Source organism: Bufo gargarizans, chromosome 3, assembly GCF_014858855.1.
Source record: "Bufo gargarizans isolate SCDJY-AF-19 chromosome 3, ASM1485885v1, whole genome shotgun sequence".
Classification (NCBI taxonomy): domain Eukaryota; kingdom Metazoa; phylum Chordata; class Amphibia; order Anura; family Bufonidae; genus Bufo; species Bufo gargarizans.
The window spans coordinates 363944967-363962973 of NC_058082.1; the positions used below are offsets into that span (position 1 = coordinate 363944967).

Below are 18007 nucleotides of genomic sequence, written 5' to 3' on the forward strand. Positions count from 1 at the left end.
ATACAGTGTAAAAAGAAGCACATGGTCAGAGGTCATTATGGATGAAGGGAAGGAATGACATCTTGGCACTAATGAGAGAACAAGCCAGGGTATAGACCTCACATGCACAGTCCTACAATAAATCCGTCACAACATTCTCCAAGAAGAAGTAGAATTGTACTCACCCTGCAGAGCTGGTATCACAGGCCGGGAAAGGAATGCTTGCCCCATTGATACCCCCCCTGGAGCACACCCAAGGGTGCTTCTACAAGAGGAAAAGCCCTTTGAGTTTATGAGTCCAGGGCAGGGGGCAGATAGAAAAAGCCAAGCAGGACTTTATAAGTGCAAAGCACTCAACCGAAGCGCACACATACACTGGGAATATAATACCACTGCCGCCCTCTTAACTCTTTCCACACCTCTTCTCTGCAGAAACAGGACTAACAGGATTCTGGACATAATCATTTCTGTAGATGACAGAAGTGATACCAGCTAGACTGCAGCAGTGATTCTACAATCGGAGGGAGGACGTCACTCTAAAAAAACACATCTGGGGAGTTAAAGAAGGAGTTTAACGCCTCCATGTGAAACCTGCATATACAGTATCACCAGTCATGCCAGCCACTCCCCACAATGCCTCACATTTCTCCTAACTCCTCAGCCATGTTCTGCTCATGATGCTGTACTGAATACTGGCTGTAGCTGTGCCCCTTAACCCTACCTATCTGCCTAAAACCCATCTTACCCCTACATAGACCTACTCTAAGACACCAAAACTCTCTGCATAGCTCATCTTTCACCTTACTGTTACCCAGAAGTCCAAAAATGCAAACTCCACCTCATCCCATGTGCACCCTAACTCATCCCAAGAGGGTGTCTGCAGAGATGTCCTGGAGAAGAACCTTACTGCCAGAAACAACATGTAAGTGGAATGCAGGCACTAGATCAGGGATGGCCAACCTGCGGCTCTCCAGCTGTTGCAAAACTACAACTCCCAGCAGGCCCAGACAGCCTACAGCTATAAGCCTACAGCAGGGCATGGTGGGAATTTTAGTTTTACAATAGCAGGAGGGCCACAGCTTGGCCAGCTCTGCACTAGATGAAAACTGTCAAACATGTAGCCTGTTTCTCCGATACAAACTAGCCTGATGTACCCTTACACTGAATAGGAATATATTTTGGCAGAAGGGGGTTCCCAGTGACTCAGTGAATGATTCATTCTGGCAGCTCCTTCCCCTCCCTTCCATAGATAACATCCCTACAGGATGAGCCATTCTTTACAAGTACTACACCTTTTTTGTTCTATAGGGAGGGTACACAATCTTGGTCCCATGTATAACAATCAAGCCTTTAAATGACTCCAACGTTCCCTTCAGTGGAAAAATAATGCCTACCATGGTACAATCTTGCTTTCTTGTCCTGCACTGCTCTCTTGTGGACAGAGAAGAAAAAGAAAGCACTTGGAGATGCGAGAAAGAGCCGCCTCGCAGTAAAAGGAATAGAAATTATGAAAATAACCCTTCAAGATAAATGGTTCTTGTTATGTATGTGAAACAAGAACTGCGAGTTCCAAAACGGTAAGAAGCCACTACATGTCCAGGCTGGTGAAGGAATGCCTCATCTGAACTTGTAGCTCAAACCTTAAAGGGGTTGTCTCATTTCAGCAAATAGCATTTATCATGTAGAAAAAGGAAATACAAGGCACTTCTTGATGTATTGTGATTGTCCATGTTGCCACCTTTGCTGGCTGGATTCATTTTTCATCACATTATACACTGTTCATTACGACCACCCTGCAATCCAGCAGAGGTGGACGTGCTGGTACACTATAGGAAGAAGTGACAGCCTCTCTGGTAGCCGGGACTGTGAGAGCACATATAGGCACGCACGTGCAGCAGGTCCTGTCCCGAGGCTCCTTGTATCTGGCTGTAACCTCTGGAAACAAGCAGTGCAATGAATCCAGCCAGCAAAGCATATGGACAATCTTTGCCTACATAATAAATGCCATTAGTTGCTGAGGAGAGACGAGCCCAAGATTTTACAAGTGATGGCCTGTCTGACCCCGCCAATCAGCTGTACTGCAGGTTCCCCCGATGCTGGAGCTACACAGCGCAGTCTGCTGTATAGTGCAGAGAGCTTGTGGATAGAGAGGGCGCTTGTAAAATCCTGGAACAGACCCCTCAAGGATAGGTTCACACTTCCAGTTAACTGATCCAGTATGCTCTGGCAGAGAACAACCTGCTAGATATCACCAGATCTGGCATAGCCAGATACTGCCGTTTACCCCCAGACCCCATTGACTATAATGGGATCCGGTTGAAGCCTAAGGGTCCATTCACACGTCCGTAATTTGGGTCCGCATTCGTTCCGCAATTTGCAGACCCATTCACTTTCAATGGGGCTGGAACAGATGAGAATCTGCAGAACAGCACAGACAGCAAACCCCTTAGGCGGTGTGGTTCGCATTGATCACAGCCATCTTAGAGGTTAATCCGTTGGCATCAGCACTTTCAGCAATGCAAGCAGATCAGGCAAGTGTAGCTCAATCAGCGTGCGACGAGCAGTCACTTCCCAGTTTGCCGTACATGTACAGCGTATGTAGGGAAATGGTTAAACAATACATTAATTGCGATAGGGTTGCACCGGGTATCAAACTTTCTATACCCAATCTATATTTTCTCACCCGGATCGATCAGATACCGGGATTGGCTATTTTCCGATACTAGGCTGTGCTACTGACGGAACTGCCTGCCGGACTCCTCTACCGCAAGTGTGAAAGTAGTCTTAGATGCCAAACTCATTACGGATCAAGGAATCTATTTTTTTTTTAAGAATGTGGATGCTTTTGCACTGAAATTTGTACTGCTTCTTTGCTTTCTAAATGCAAATTTACAACTTTCCAAATAGAAGTAATAACAAAAAATCCTTCTATTTTGATGTTGTATAGTTTGTTCCACCTGATGTAGCTGGTTGTCCTGCTGCTTCAGACATAGATAGGACTGCACTCTGCTCCTGGCTATGTCATTCCTCTCTGCTTTCTCCCCAACTTATCTCAGTGCTATAGAGGGGGAGAATGTACAAGGCAGTTCAGATTGAGGAGAGGGTCCAAGAGGCATCCAAGTCTTCAGGAAAGGCTGTATTGTATTAGTCTGCAGATAGGGATGAAATCCCACACAAAGCAGTCTGCAGGGCATGGGTAAGAGAGCATATTCAGCAAGAGGGCACCACAGCTCAGTGACAGCCAGCACAAGAGAGAAGATATTTTATGGGCTGTGGAGTATGATTGTGTATCAGAGCTAGTGATGGCAACAGTAACCTGGACACACAGACCTTACATTCAGCATGTATTGTGTGATACACAACCACATGAGAACTAAACACATTTCCATGTCACTGTCATTCAAGGTCTTTAAATGAGCCAGGGTCTGAGGTTTCTCTGGTCCCAGCTGTTACAGGGGGAGTGTGAATGATAAAGGGGTTGTCCACTTTCTTGTGAACAATGTGTACTTAAGTTGACTATATCACAATTACCCATATAGCCATTGTTGATATTCTGTGTTGTTTGCTATATTTCATACACCATGTCCCCTTGTTAGGTAAATCTTCTGTGCTGTCAACACATAGGTCCTGTCCATAAGATGGCCGCTAATGGAAGAACATGTGACAGGACAAATCGCCTCCATGGGATGCTTTGTCTATTCAGACATACTGCACCTGCACTAAACTCCCACCATTTCAATATGAACATAGGAGACGTTACATGGAGATGATTTCCCTGATCACATGACCCTCCATCAGCCTCCATTTTATGGACAGGACCTCTGTGTGGACAGCATAAAAAACTCTGTAAACAAGGGGGCATACCTTATGGAATTAAGAAAATGGCACAGAATTTCTACAAAGACCATATTAGTAAGTGACATATAATCATCTAACAAGCACAATGGTCAAAAGGAACTAAAAGGTGGCCAATCCCTTTAATCATACCAGTCATCCCGCTATTGATTGCCTGGATACAACGGACATTCATAAGCAGTCTTCCAGAAATAATTTTACATCAAAGTCTCAAGGCAAGGCATGCCACTGTGTGCCAAGAGGTGTACAGAGATTTCATTGTAGCTTTCATTTGTAAGTAGGAAAGGATTGGTCATGAGAAAGCACATGAAACATTAGTCTGAAGTCCTTTACTCCAATACATGCAACAAAATGATGTTATTTAGGAAGGGACAGGTTTGGGGAACTTCAAAAGCTGATTTTAGCTAGACGAGACATGCAGTTTGCAAGAATGAAGGAGGAGGAAAAGGTATGGGAAGGACTCCAAGTTCTGTCCTGCAAATCTAGTCAATGAGGAGTGCATGTTGAGCTCAGGAGGAGAGTTTATTAAAACTTCAGTTACAAGACACAATGCCCGTTTGATTCGCTGGTACACTCGCACCTTCTCAGCTGATGCATTTTCACCAAGGTTTGCAGACCTAAATATAGGAAATAAAGAAATAACATACCCAACAAGCAGAAGATAAAACTGCCTTTCTTTCTCAGACTTCTGCAAAAGAAAAACTTTTCTGGTGCAGGGGACATGGGGACCTAAAGGCGTTGTCCAGGTGAGCTGCTTCTCTGGTGCAGGGGACATGGGGACCTAAAGGGGTTGTCCAGGTGAGCTGCTTCTCTGGTGCAGGGGACATGGGGACCTAAAGGGGTTGTCCAGGTGAGCTGCTTCTCTGGTGCAGGGGACATGGGGACCTAAAGGCGTTGTCCAGGTGAGCTGCTTCTCTGGTGCAGGGGACATGGGGACCTAAAGGCGTTGTCCAGGTGAGCTGCTTCTCTGGTGCAGGGGACATGGGGACCTAAAGGCGTTGTCCAGGTGAGCTGCTTCTCTGGTGCAGGGGACATGGGGACCTAAAGGGGTTGTCCAGGTGACCTGCTTCACCCACTGACTGGTTGAGCACTCATTTCCTGCATATTGAGCCTCACCATAATGCAGACACCTCGGGGGCTCTGGGAATACTTGGAATAGGAGCTTTTCTAAACAATATTGTCTGGACAACCCATTAGACTGCCATATAGTAAAGAGACAGTCACAGAATGTATAGAGTTCCTTGGTTTCAATAGTGGTGCAGTTCATCTCACTCCAGCAAATACCTGGCATTAAGCAGTGTGACGTTTTACTTCTACAGGTACCCAACCACGCTTCACACTTGAGAACTGAATGTCCAGTGACCTTGAGAGGCCTACTCCTAAATGTTTTCATTTCATAATGGAATAGCAATTACAGCTGGCTAGAAATGTAACTATGGTGTAGAAATGAAGCCAGCCTACAGCACCGTCACTTTAACAGTCACCAAGTACTCAAAGGGTGCCAGGTCCTTATCAACAATGACTGAAGCCGGTATGGCGATCAGCCAATCAATGTGGATCTGGATTCCGAACCCCCAGCTAAATACTGATGTACTATACTGTAACATAACTACACTCCCAATACCGCGTTCAGCTGTTGAAAAACTACAATTCTCAACATGTACCAAAAACAGAGGTATCACACCAGCAAACGGAGGATAAAATGTAGCTATAGGGACAAGTATGTAGAATGGATATCTACTTGTACTTCACGTCCTCAATCAGGATAGTATGGGTCCATTCACACGTCCGTGTGTGTTTTGCGGATCCACAAAAAAAACTGACGCTGGCAATATGCGTTCCGCATTTTGCGGACCGCACATCACCGGCACTTAATAGAAAATGCCTAATCATGTCCACAATTGCGGACAAGAATAGGACATGTTCTATTTTTTGGGGGAACGAAATTGCGGACCCGAAAGAGCGGATCCGCAATTCCGGATCTGGGCTGCACATCGTGCGGCCCCATAGAAATGAATGGGTCCGCAATTCCGTTTCGCAAAATGCAGAACAGAATTGCAGACGTGTGAACGGACCCTATAGAAAATGTATTTGCCGCACAAATCTATCCACCCGAGGAAGAAAAATAGGAGAGGTTAACCAAACCAGCCAGAATGAGATGAGAGATGATGACCATAAAAAACAATCAGGTCAATGCCTCGTGTTCAATAGGGCTCTGGAGAAGTGAAATCTGCCTGGAGGCAATGGGTAACATCTCCACCATTGCTTTGTACTTGTTTGAAAGATCTCTGGCTGTAGAACTTAAAAAGATAACTTCACTTTAGGGAGCATTCACAGCGTGTTGGTTTTGCGGTCCGCAAATCACGGATCCGTGTGTTCCGTATGTCTTCAGTTATCTTTCCATTCCGTAAGGGTCCATACACACGTCCGCGTGTGTTTTGCAGATCAACGGATCCGCAAAACATGGACATCGCAGACACTTAATAGAAAAAGCCTCATCTTGTCCGCAGTTGCAGACAAGAATAGGACATGTTCTATTTTTTTCGGGAACGGAATTGCGGACCCGGAAGTGTGGGTACCCAATTCCGGATCTGGGCAGCATATCGTGCTGCCCCATAGAAATGAATGGGTCCGCAATTCCGTTCCGCAAAATGTGGAACGAAACTTCGGATGTGTGAATGGACCCCAAGTCCGTATAATACGGACAAGGTGCTTCCATGTGTCATCCATTTTTCACGTCCGCTAAAAACTGAAATGGGGTTTCCTAGAATGTTTTCAGTCCAGGGGTCCGAAAAAAACGGATGACATACGGATGCATTTCCGTGTGCTATCTGTTTTTTACGGACCCATTGACTTTCTATGGGGCCACGGACCGCAATTTGCGGCCAAGTATAGGACGTGTTCTAAAATAAAAGGAACGGACACACGGGAGGGACAGCACACGGATGACAATGAAAGGCATTCTGCAATTTTTGCGGACCCATAGAAATGAATGGGTCCGTGCATTGTCTGCAAAAATTGCGTAACGGACACGGAAGAAAAACACGATCATGTGAATGCTCCCTTTACTTAGAGGCAGCTCCTGGTCATTTAGGAAAGTGGCTCCTACAAAAGCAGTTTCTGGTGTGATGTGTCCAGCCCAACACTAAGTGCTCATGCACACACACGTTTTTTGCGTTCCGTATACGGAACCATTCATTTCAATGGGTCCGCAAAAGATGCGGACAGCACTCTGTGTGCTGTAAAAAGAATGGAGGGCCACAGCAGCGTCTCGCCAGAAAACTTCTTTATTCAGGAACACTCCTCACAACAAGGCATATAAAAAGTAGTTTGCAGCAACGTTTCGGCTAGGAGTAGCCTTTGTCAAGCATGTTAACAAGTTAAAATCACAGCCTATAAGTAGCACATGACAGGCCCACCCACACCGCTAAGCAGCCAATAAGATTCAAATTCATGTATAACACACCTGTGTATGAAATCAATGGGGACCGACATGCTGAAATAGATTAGCCAGCTGTAGCAAAACGTACCCATGTGAGGCCATCATATACAGAGCTCCTCCGTCCCTCCAGCGTCCCATGATCGGCAGTGCGCATGTCTGCATACGTCATCGCATGCGCCACCATGCGGCGGCGCGCGTATGACGTGCCCAAGTAAATCCGAATGCATAGTTCACGCCGGACAACTTACATCATCAGGTGGCGGCCGACTGACGTCACAAGGCCACTCCCACCTGGCGTTACGGATAGAAATATGCATGAGGACTCAAATGGGGCTGTACATGGAGGGCGATCGCACCACTGTAGCACATGAACAGTGTGCAAAAACGTTGTGTGCAAAAGGGGTGGAAGAAAGCACCATCGGCCACGTAAAAGGGAAGCCACCTCAGAATCAAGTGATGTCTGCGAGATCAACCAGACGCAATCCACGGAGATAACACAATTAGTCATTAATATCTCCTCAGTACCACTCACTCCCGTACAGACACGGGTATTGAGTCGGGGACTCAGTTTCTCTCCTACTGTCGATAGAGACTGGTTTTCTCTAGAGTTAGATCTACAACGTTTCTTTAGAAACTTACGCCTAAAATGTTTTTTTGCATCTAAAAATGTTGAAGCTAATAAAACACCTGTGATTAGTAATAACAATACAGCGTTATTAACATGTAAAGAATTTCAACTCAGGAAACCCAGTGTCTTTTCACCACCTCATACCAACCACGTGGTTGAATCGTACATTCAAATTGTGCATAAACAGATCGAATCTTTAAGTCCCACTGGTGGTAGGAATAACCTCTCGATTCCTGAACGACAGGCTATCATGTCATTGGAACGTGACACCCGCATTACCATTAAGCCTGCAGATAAGGGTGGGGCGGTGGTCGTTATGGACACTGCGATGTACATTGGAGAGATAGACAGACAATTGAGTGATCTTGAGGTTTATAAGAAACTACCCGGTGATCCCAAATGGGATATTATGCGTGACATCGGGGTGATATTGGAGGAGGCACTACAAAGTTCCATTATAGATGATGGTTTGTATCAATACCTCATGGTGCCCCACCCTATCACCCCGATGTTATACATACTCCCCAAGATTCACAAGAGATTGATTGACCCACCGGGCCGACCGATTGTTTCTGGTAGGGGCTCGGCCTTCAATCCATTGTCTGTCTTTCTGGACAAGTTATTGCAGGTCCGTGCGACCTCCGCCCCATCCTATATCAAGGATACTGGGCATTTTCTTTCTAAATTACAGGATTTACAACTGCCCGCCCAATATTTGTTGGTCTGTTTCGATGTAGTGTCTTTGTACACTTCGATTGACCATACATATGGGTTAGATGTCGTTGATGTGGCCCTGACCGACATGGGGCTCTCCCCGGGTGTGTGCCGATTTGTCCTCCGCCTCTTGGAGGTGGTCCTGAAGAGGAGTTACTTCCTGTTCGGGGACACCTTCTATCAGCAGCAGCGGGGTGTGGCCATGGGGTCCAACGTGGCCCCCACCTACGCTAACATCTTTATGGCTGAGGTGGAGGACAAACTCGTGTATCACTCCCCTTTCTCTGGGAGAGTCCTATGTTGGTGGCGCTACATCGACGACATCTTTATGATCTGGACAGGCACTTTGAATGAACTTGATAATTTTCATCTTCATTTGAATGCGGGTGTCCCGGGTCTGCAATTCACTATAACTGTTTCTCCTAGTGAGTTGCAGTTCCTTGATGTGCGAGTCTATGTGATGGAGGGTCTTTTGGCTACGGACCTCTATCGGAAGCCTACTGACCGCAACACTTTACTTATGCATGATAGCTACCACCCACATAGAATGCTCGACTCCCTTCCATGGAGCCAACTCTTAAGGGTGAAGAGAATTGTCTCTGATGAAGAAACGTGTGCACAAAGGATTGATACGATGTGCACACGTTTCTTGGAACGAGGTTACCCGAAACCCCTACTCACTCGAACCAAACAGAGGGTGAGGCTGGTTGACAGGTGCACCGCACTGCGGAAATCAACAAAGGCGGTCCCTGAGACTAGGGTTCCGTTTGTGTCCATCTTCGGCCGGGATAGCGGCAACATTGCCAATATCCTCAGAAAGGAATGGCATATACTCCAACGGGGTTTGCCAGATATAGAAGAGTTCAAATCCCCGCCGCTGATGGCATACAGACGGAACCCTAGTCTCCGTGATAGACTGGTTAAATCCGATGTAGGTGGCCAGTCACCGACACAAAAACTTCTTGCACCGCGCAAAAACGGGACTTATCCATGTTTATCTTGCTGTAATTGTGGTAACGTTCTCAAAGGTGAATATTTCTCCCACCCTTACAGTGGGAAAAAATATAAAATCAAGGGCTATTATACCTGCAGGTCACGGGATGTGATTTATGCCATCCAGTGCCCCTGCAGCCTTATTTATGTGGGAGAGACCACCATGGAGATTAGAGAGCGTATTAACAAACACAAGAGTACCATACGCAAGATGAACATGGATAAGCCCGTTGCGAAACACTTCGTGGAGGCGGGGCACTCTGTTAACCAACTTCGCTTTAGAGTCATTGACAGCGTGGGTCCGTTACGGAGAGGGGGTGACAGGGATGCGATATTAAGGAAGAAGGAACTCAAATGGATCTACACACTGAAATCCCTACAGCCATTTGGTTTAAATCTCGAGTTCAATGTGGCTGGCATCAGCTAAATCTGGATTTAAATCAAGAAATATTCTTTATATGGCTGATTTCATATTTCTCCTCTGTTACAGTATTTTTTGCTTTGTTCTTTTAATTATGTGCCTTAATCACACCGCTTTATAGCATCATGATGATCATTGTAGTTTTGTCTACACACACCTGTGTATGATATATTATTTATCAATGGTAGCCTGTGCATAGTGAAAATACTATTTGTCACCGATATCTAGTGATTCCTGTTCTTTTTATTATGCCTGCTGTACCTATGTGATGCCTATATGTTTTTGTATATCTCCCTGTTCCTTCCTTGCGCTAGTATTAATGGCAGTGCGCTTTCTATGCCTTATTGTTGTTATCCTTGGCGAGCGTTTTTGCACACTGTTCATGTGCTACAGTGGTGCGATCGCCCTCCATGTACAGCCCCATTTGAGTCCTCATGCATATTTCTATCCGTAACGCCAGGTGGGAGTGGCCTTGTGACGTCAGTCGGCCGCCACCTGATGATGTAAGTTGTCCGGCGTGAACTATGCATTCGGATTTACTTGGGCACGTCATACGCGCGCCGCCGCATGGTGGCGCATGCGATGACGTATGCAGACATGCGCACTGCCGATCATGGGACGCTGGAGGGACGGAGGAGCTCTGTATATGATGGCCTCACATGGGTACGTTTTGCTACAGCTGGCTAATCTATTTCAGCATGTCGGTCCCCATTGATTTCATACACAGGTGTGTTATACATGAATTTGAATCTTATTGGCTGCTTAGCGGTGTGGGTGGGCCTGTCATGTGCTACTTATAGGCTGTGATTTTAACTTGTTAACATGCTTGACAAAGGCTACTCCTAGCCGAAACGTTGCTGCAAACTACTTTTTATATGCCTTGTTGTGAGGAGTGTTCCTGAATAAAGAAGTTTTCTGGCGAGACGCTGCTGTGGCCCTCCATTCTTTTTACATGCCATTGGACCGCTTTGGATCTGCGATCCCCTGCCCAGCTGCTGCGTATTCACCATTCCTGCTCTTCATAAGCCGTTTGTGTTGCTGCTCCTGAACCAATCTATTTTCTCCAGCACTCTGTGTGCTGTCCACATCCGTTGCTCCGTTCCGTGACCCCGCTAAAATTATGAGACATGTCCTATTCTTGTTAGTTTTGCGGACAAGAATAGGCATCTCTATAATGAACCTCCTGTTCCGCAAATTGGGGAAGGCACACGAGCAGCATCGTTTTTTTGCGGATCTGCAATTTGCGGACCGCCAAAAACGGCATGGTCGTGTGCAGGAGCCCTTAAGTCTTTTCTAACCAATTTAATACGTTTTTACTATAAAGCCAGAAATAAATATTATTTCTATTGTTTTTATTTTGCATATTTAAAAAAAGGGGCCAACGGATACCAGCATAGATCATCTTTCCTCCTGGTTGCACAGAACCCGGCCACCATGTTGACATTCACACTAGAAACTTTCGGCTCTTATTGCTGGAAATCTAATGGAGTATGTTTTCCCACTCTATAATGAGCCCATGGAGCTGGGTGTAGTGACAGTTCCATCTCTCCCTCCGGAAGCTTCTCATGCTCTGCGGGGAAGCACATGGTGGCGGTCACAGAATGACACTTGCACCAACACCACTATTTTGTAGGTGGGTACACGGGCATGGGGGAAGGCTTCATTTGCACAGATCAATCTTTCAAGACGCCAAACAATAAGTAGTTTGAAAAACTGTTTGCAGTATCTGATGAACATTTCCACCAGCACAATCCTAGTAGATATGCCCTATATGGCCAAGCATATGTATTGTAAATGATGCTGTGAGCAGCAATTAGAGAAGTGGAAGATTATAACAAGTTTTAAGGCGGCATGATCAGATCTTAACAACGTCAAAGAATTCTATCCATTACTTAGGCTAGTTTCACACTAGCACTTAGGATCTGGCAGGAATTCTCTGCATTCTGGCATTGCCAGAAGATTAAACATCTCCATCCGGCCCCAATAACTATAATGCGGACTGGTGGAGATTTGGCAGCAACCTGGCAAGTATGCAGAGAATCGGCCAAAAGGCAACCGCTGTGCGCAACGGTTTTCTTCCGGGCGATTCACTGCATATATGCTGGGTTGTGACTTGACATTTATAGCATACCCACAGTATGCCATAAATGTCTGACAGATGCGATCCCATCTATCTCAAGGATGTGACCTCTTCACGTGGCTGCGCATGCGCAACTCTCTCATTTCTGTGGGAGTTTAGCAGGTTATGCTTATCCGGCTATATTCAGAACTTACATAGAAGTGAATAGAGAGAGGGGTGCATGAGTGGCCACTTCTCCACTCATAGCGGCTGTGAGATGGAACCCCATGCTAGAGACAAGTGGTACTCACATCTAGCAGACATTCATGGCATATACTGTGGGGTGGGAGTTACCCTTTAAGCCAGGGATGCTCAACCTGCAGCCCTCCAGCTGTTGTAAAACTACAACTCCCACAATGCCCTTCTGTAGGCTGTCAGGGAATGATGGGAGTTGTAGTTTTGCAACAGCTGGAGGGCCGCAGGTTGAGCATGGCTGCTTTAAGCTCTTTAGAATAAATGTTCTTTCACACAAATTATTTCTTGTTGTCTGAAATACAGTTATCACACAGTAAAACTACTACTTACTGCTCCCGTCTTCCATTACAGGGGCGCGAGGGGGGCAGGGGTCCTGTTCACTGTTACTACGTTGGGGTACTGAGGGAGAAAAAAAACACATAAAAGTCAGTGTCAAATCTAGGTTGATGGCTTACACAGGCAGCTTAGATAAATGCACCTTGTGAGTAAAGGGTGACGCTACACTCAGGTCCTTTTTAAGCATTATATGTAAAACATATATGTCTGATGCCCTCATCACTGCACCGCCACACTAAGGTTGCTTCTGCTGTCCCCAGAGACACATGTGTGACCACCGCTCCATTCTCCTGCTGTGAGGAGGACGTTCTAGAGATCAGTAGTGCCCCAAGGATCAGATAAATGTCAACTGTGGGATCCTTTAAGTACAGTTAGGCCACTCTCAAGCAGTGCATACTACCACAGAACAACAGATAAGCAGGGATGGGGGGGGGGGGGAAATCAGACCCCACCAATCAAATAGTTAGGATAGACTATCAATAGTGAAATACTAGAATACCCCTTTAAAAATACATGACTGCCTGCAACATGTTAAAGAACAATCATGTGATCACAGAAAAGGTTTCTGCAAGTGTAGAGTATAAAAAAACTATTTCAATGAAATTCAGGGTATATATATTTATAAACTGATGTGCAAGTCAAGTGATCATTACAGTCTATTCTAACAAAACGCCCATATCCTGTGTGAAACATATCGACCTCCCCTTCCTATAAGCTATACTGTGAACTAAGCCAATGTCTAAGCCTAGGTCTACACGACGACATGTCGCGCGATAATACGTTGCGTGACACATAGGGCACAACTACACTGCAACATGTGTCACGCAACATCTTAAATGGGTTTTTAGCGACTGTCGTGTCACAGTATGTCGCAGTGAGACACCATAGACTACCATTATAAAAATTGTCGTGCGACAAAATGTCGTCGTGTAGACCTAGCCTAAGGCCCAATTCAGATGGCAGAAAGTTCTCTTTGTGTGCTGCTCAGATGAACGAGTTTGTGGCCATCAGACCCAAGTAACAACATAAAATAAAAAGAATACGTAAATGTAAGTTATTTCTGCAGACAGCTTAAAGGAAAATTAAACAAGAAAGAAATGCGTAAACTGCTAAGAAAAGTCTGTCTATAGCTTTTTGTGCATGGACAGCTCTGGATAGGTCATCCGTATCTGATCTGTGGGGGTCTGACACCTGGGACCCCAGCCGATCATCTGTTTTAGAAATCACCGGCGCTCCTTACCAAGCACAGCACTGTACATTGTATAGCGGTTGTTCTTGGTATCACGCTCAGCCCCATTTACTTCTATGGGGTTGAGCTGCGCCTAGGCTACGTGACCAATGAATGCATTGTCACTGGCCTGGGAAAAGCTGCGAGAAGGCATATCCTGAGGATAGGTTATCAGTACAAAAGTCTCAGAAAACTCCTTTAAAGCCCATTCACTTCAATAGACACTTAGGGCACTGTGAAGGAGGTGGAAACTGCAACTTCTTACAAAACCTCCCCCTGTTTGAGTGCAGGCATACTATTTAGTACCAGGCCACCGACACTACAGAAACTGTTATACCTCTCTCCTAAGTGCCTGATTGTCAAATTGGCCTGCTTATGGCACTATTTGGGAGAGAGAAGAATTTACGGTATTAAAAGGGGCTCTCCGGGCTTTGAATATTGATGACCAATCCTCAGGATAGGTCATCAATATCAGATCAGCGCGGGTCTGACACCCAGCAGCTCAGCTGTATGAAGGGAAGGCACGCGTGCCGTCTGCTGTCTCTCTTCCTGCTTGCCATAGACATAGCAGCAGCAAGAAAGACGGTAGGTGTCTCCTCACACAGCTGATTGGCGGGGGTGCCGAGGGATCCTGAGGAGAGGTCATCAATCTTAGAAGCCGTGAGAACACCTTCAAGTATAATTCAGCAGTCCCCATTACAGGTCCATATAAATTGTTACCCAGCTTTCCTGGGACCCTGATTGACAGATCTGTCTAGCTATGGTACAGCATGGAGGATTTGTCACTGGGTGTCTTACTCTGCTTTTCCAGGCCCCGAGTTAGTCAATCCTGCTAGGTATTATACAATAAGGGGGATTTAGCAATTCACAAACAGGCTGATCTGGGAAAGTGGGGCAGTGATGGGGACATACTTGTTATATAATACACACAATGCCATCCTGATCTGCTGAGTGCATCTATCATATGATACCAGGACACCATTATCTGTACAGCTGCACAGTGTTGTCAGCCAGCTTTTCCAGGACCCTGAATGGCAAGTAGGTCTAGTTATATGAAGAGATGGCCTCATGCACGTGACCGTTCAGTTTTTTGCGGTCCACAAACCGCGGATCCGCAATTTGCGGAATGGGCAGCCCATTGTACACATGCCTATTCTTGTCGGCAAAACAGACAAGAATAGGATATGCTATATTTTTTTTGCCGGGGCCTCGGAACGGAGCAACGGATGAGCACAGCACACAGAGTGCTGTCCGCATCTTTTGCGGCCCCATTGAAGTTAATGGGTCTGCACCCGAGCCGCAAAAACTGCGGCTCAGATGTGGACCCGAAAAAACGGTCGTGTGCATGAGGTCTAACTACGCAGATTTGGAAATCAGCAATCTGGGAAATTTGGGCAACAACTTCTGCAGAGATGTAATGGAGGCTACACTTGGTACATACATTCTGTAGACGCTACACCCATAAATATAATATCAGGACAGCTGTGATTCTATACTATATATATGTAGTTTGGTCTCCAGCATACCTCCACATGCTACCCGCTTCCCAAAGCTCCTGAAAGGGAAATCTGCACGAATACGCAGTGAAGATAGGAATTATCACTACAGCCGGTACAATGTAATCACTACAGCCGGTACTACGGCCGGTACAATGTAATCACTACAGCCGGTACAATGTAATCACTACAGCCGGTACAATGTAATCACTACAGCCGGTACTACGGCTGGTACAATGTAATCATTACAGCCGGTACAATGTAATCACTACAGCCGGTACAATGTAATCATTACAGCTGGTACAATGTAATCACTACAGCCGGTACTACGGCTAGTACAATGTAATCACTACAGCCGGTACAATGTAATCATTACAGCTGGTACAATGTAATCACTACAGCCGGTACTACGGCTAGTACAATGTAATCACTACAGCCGGTACTACGGCTAGTACAATGTAATCACTACAGCCGGTACAATGTAATCACTACAGCCGGTACTACGGCTGGTACAACGTTATTGATAGTCTGCGATTTTGATATAGGACAAAACAAGAAAAAAAAAAAAGGGAGATAATGTTAACGTTTTTTTCAATTGTTTTTTGTTTTGCTTTCTGCTTCTGGGTTTAGTGGTCCTTTAAAAGTAATAGAAGCATGGGTGCAGCATACAATCGCATTTCTTAAAGTTATTTCACCTAGAATTTGGCTTAAAATGCACCAAAATTTTGTTTTTACACCTAATTATGAATCAAATGTAACTAAAGGAATAGACCACTCCAAAGGTGCATGGCTTGGCAGCGCTGAGGACATGGCTTACAGGGGTTGTCCAGGTTTAAGATTGGTGAGTGTACGTCACCAAGCAGCCCCACCAATAAGCTGCTCTTAGCAGATGTCAACACTGGAAAAAAAATTACAGTGGGATGGGGTACCAGATGTCAGCCCCCACCAATTTGATATTGATGACCTATCCTGAGGGTAAATGCAAAATGGATTATTTTAAATTTATTTTTTCATAGTGTTTCTACATAATTTTCCATCATCCCAGCAGTATGAATAAAAATAAGTAAATCATTTTGAATGCTGTTCCTCAGATGAAGGACGATGTTCTGGTCACAGTGACCTTTTTCCAGTCTAGTCTAAATCAACATGTGCCGGAAGTGTACTACTGGGATAACTGAAAATTATGTATAAACACTATTTGAAAAGAAATACATTTCAAATAGGTAGGTCACCAATATCTAACACCCAGACAACCTGTTCAGGCCTCAGGTTGTGTGTCGGCCACGTCCACAATGCACGGGCACCGACCGCAGGGCCACCGCATGCGGATCGCGGACCCATTCACTTGAATGAGGTCCGCAATCCGCATCTGACTGTCCGCACCGCAAAAAGTAGTGCATTAATCTGCATGAGCCTTTAAGAGGAGGCAATGCATGCCAACATTTTGAAGGAAAATAAGGTAAGCAACAGTTGGTGTAAAGTTGAAGGGGTCATCCAGGAATTTGATCCTAAGAATAGTCCATCAATATCTGACTCCTGGCACCCCGGCAATCAGCTGTTCAAGGAGGCTGTGGCACTGTGCCTGGTAAGATGTGAACTGGAGCTCTGGTGCCTCTTCAAACAGCTGACTGTCAAGGGTGCTGGGAGTGAGACCCCCACCTACATGATACTGATGACTTAGGGTACTTTCACACTTGCGCCAGAGGATTCTGGCAGGCAGTTCCGTCGTGGGAACTGGGTGCCAGATCCGGCCGCAAACGGATGCATTTGTCAGACGGATGCGGATCCGTCTGACAAATGCATTGCAATACCGGATCAGTCTTTCCAGTTGTTATCCGGAAAAACGGATCCGGTATTTATCTTTTTTACATTTTTAAAGGTCTGTGCATGTGCAGACCTCAAAACTGGATCAGTTTTTCCGGAACACTTGGGGCCGATTCTGGCATTAATGCATTTCAATGTGTTCAGGATTTTTGTCCGGAGAGAAAACTGCAGCATGCTGTGGTATTTTCTCCGGCCAAAAAACGTAAGGGGGACTGAACGGAAGACATCCTGATGCATACTGAACGGATTGCTCTCCATTCAGAATGCATTAGGATAAAACTGATCAGTTCTTTTCCGGTATTGAGCCCCTAGGACGGAACTCAATACCGGAAAAGAATAACACTAGTGTGAAAGTGCCCTAACCTGAGGAGATGCCATCAGCATCAAATTCCTGGATAACCCCTTTAAACAAGAGTGTCTAGCCATGCAGAAAATGTATCATACAGCAAGAGCCACTGTTATATATAAAGTACATCTTTATACTGTCCGCCCAGTTTAAAGTCCTGTTCATTCTGGGCATTGGAGTCATGGAGGCGTAGAAATACAGGAATTTACTTTAATAAATTACACATTTCTGGGATAGGTGTGGGATGTCCTCCAGCTCCCTCCGGATTTGGGTGTGTCTTCCTTAGCCACTACCCATTTAGGGCTCATGCACACAACCGTTTGCATTTTGTGGTCCGCAAAAAATACGGGTGACATCCGTGTGCATTCTGTATTGTGCAGAACGGAACAGCTGGCCCCTAATAGAACAGTCCTACCCTTGTGCATAATGCA

General features: G+C 45.6%; 1 protein-coding gene across 5 annotated transcripts in view; it reads right to left on the minus strand.

The window, feature by feature from the left end:
• PHACTR4 (phosphatase and actin regulator 4) overlaps positions 1 to 18007 on the minus strand; it is a 65536-nt gene that overhangs the window by 29857 nt on the left and 17672 nt on the right. For 3 of the 5 annotated variants that reach the window (XM_044288018.1, XM_044288019.1, XM_044288017.1), the window contains exon 2: positions 12677 to 12745. In XM_044288018.1, the coding sequence (XP_044143953.1) occupies positions 12677 to 12745 (69 nt within the window). Of the gene's footprint in view, positions 1 to 164; positions 475 to 12676; positions 12746 to 18007 lie in introns of those variants that run through there. The other 2 variants (XM_044288021.1, XM_044288020.1) reach the window with 1 other exon arrangement.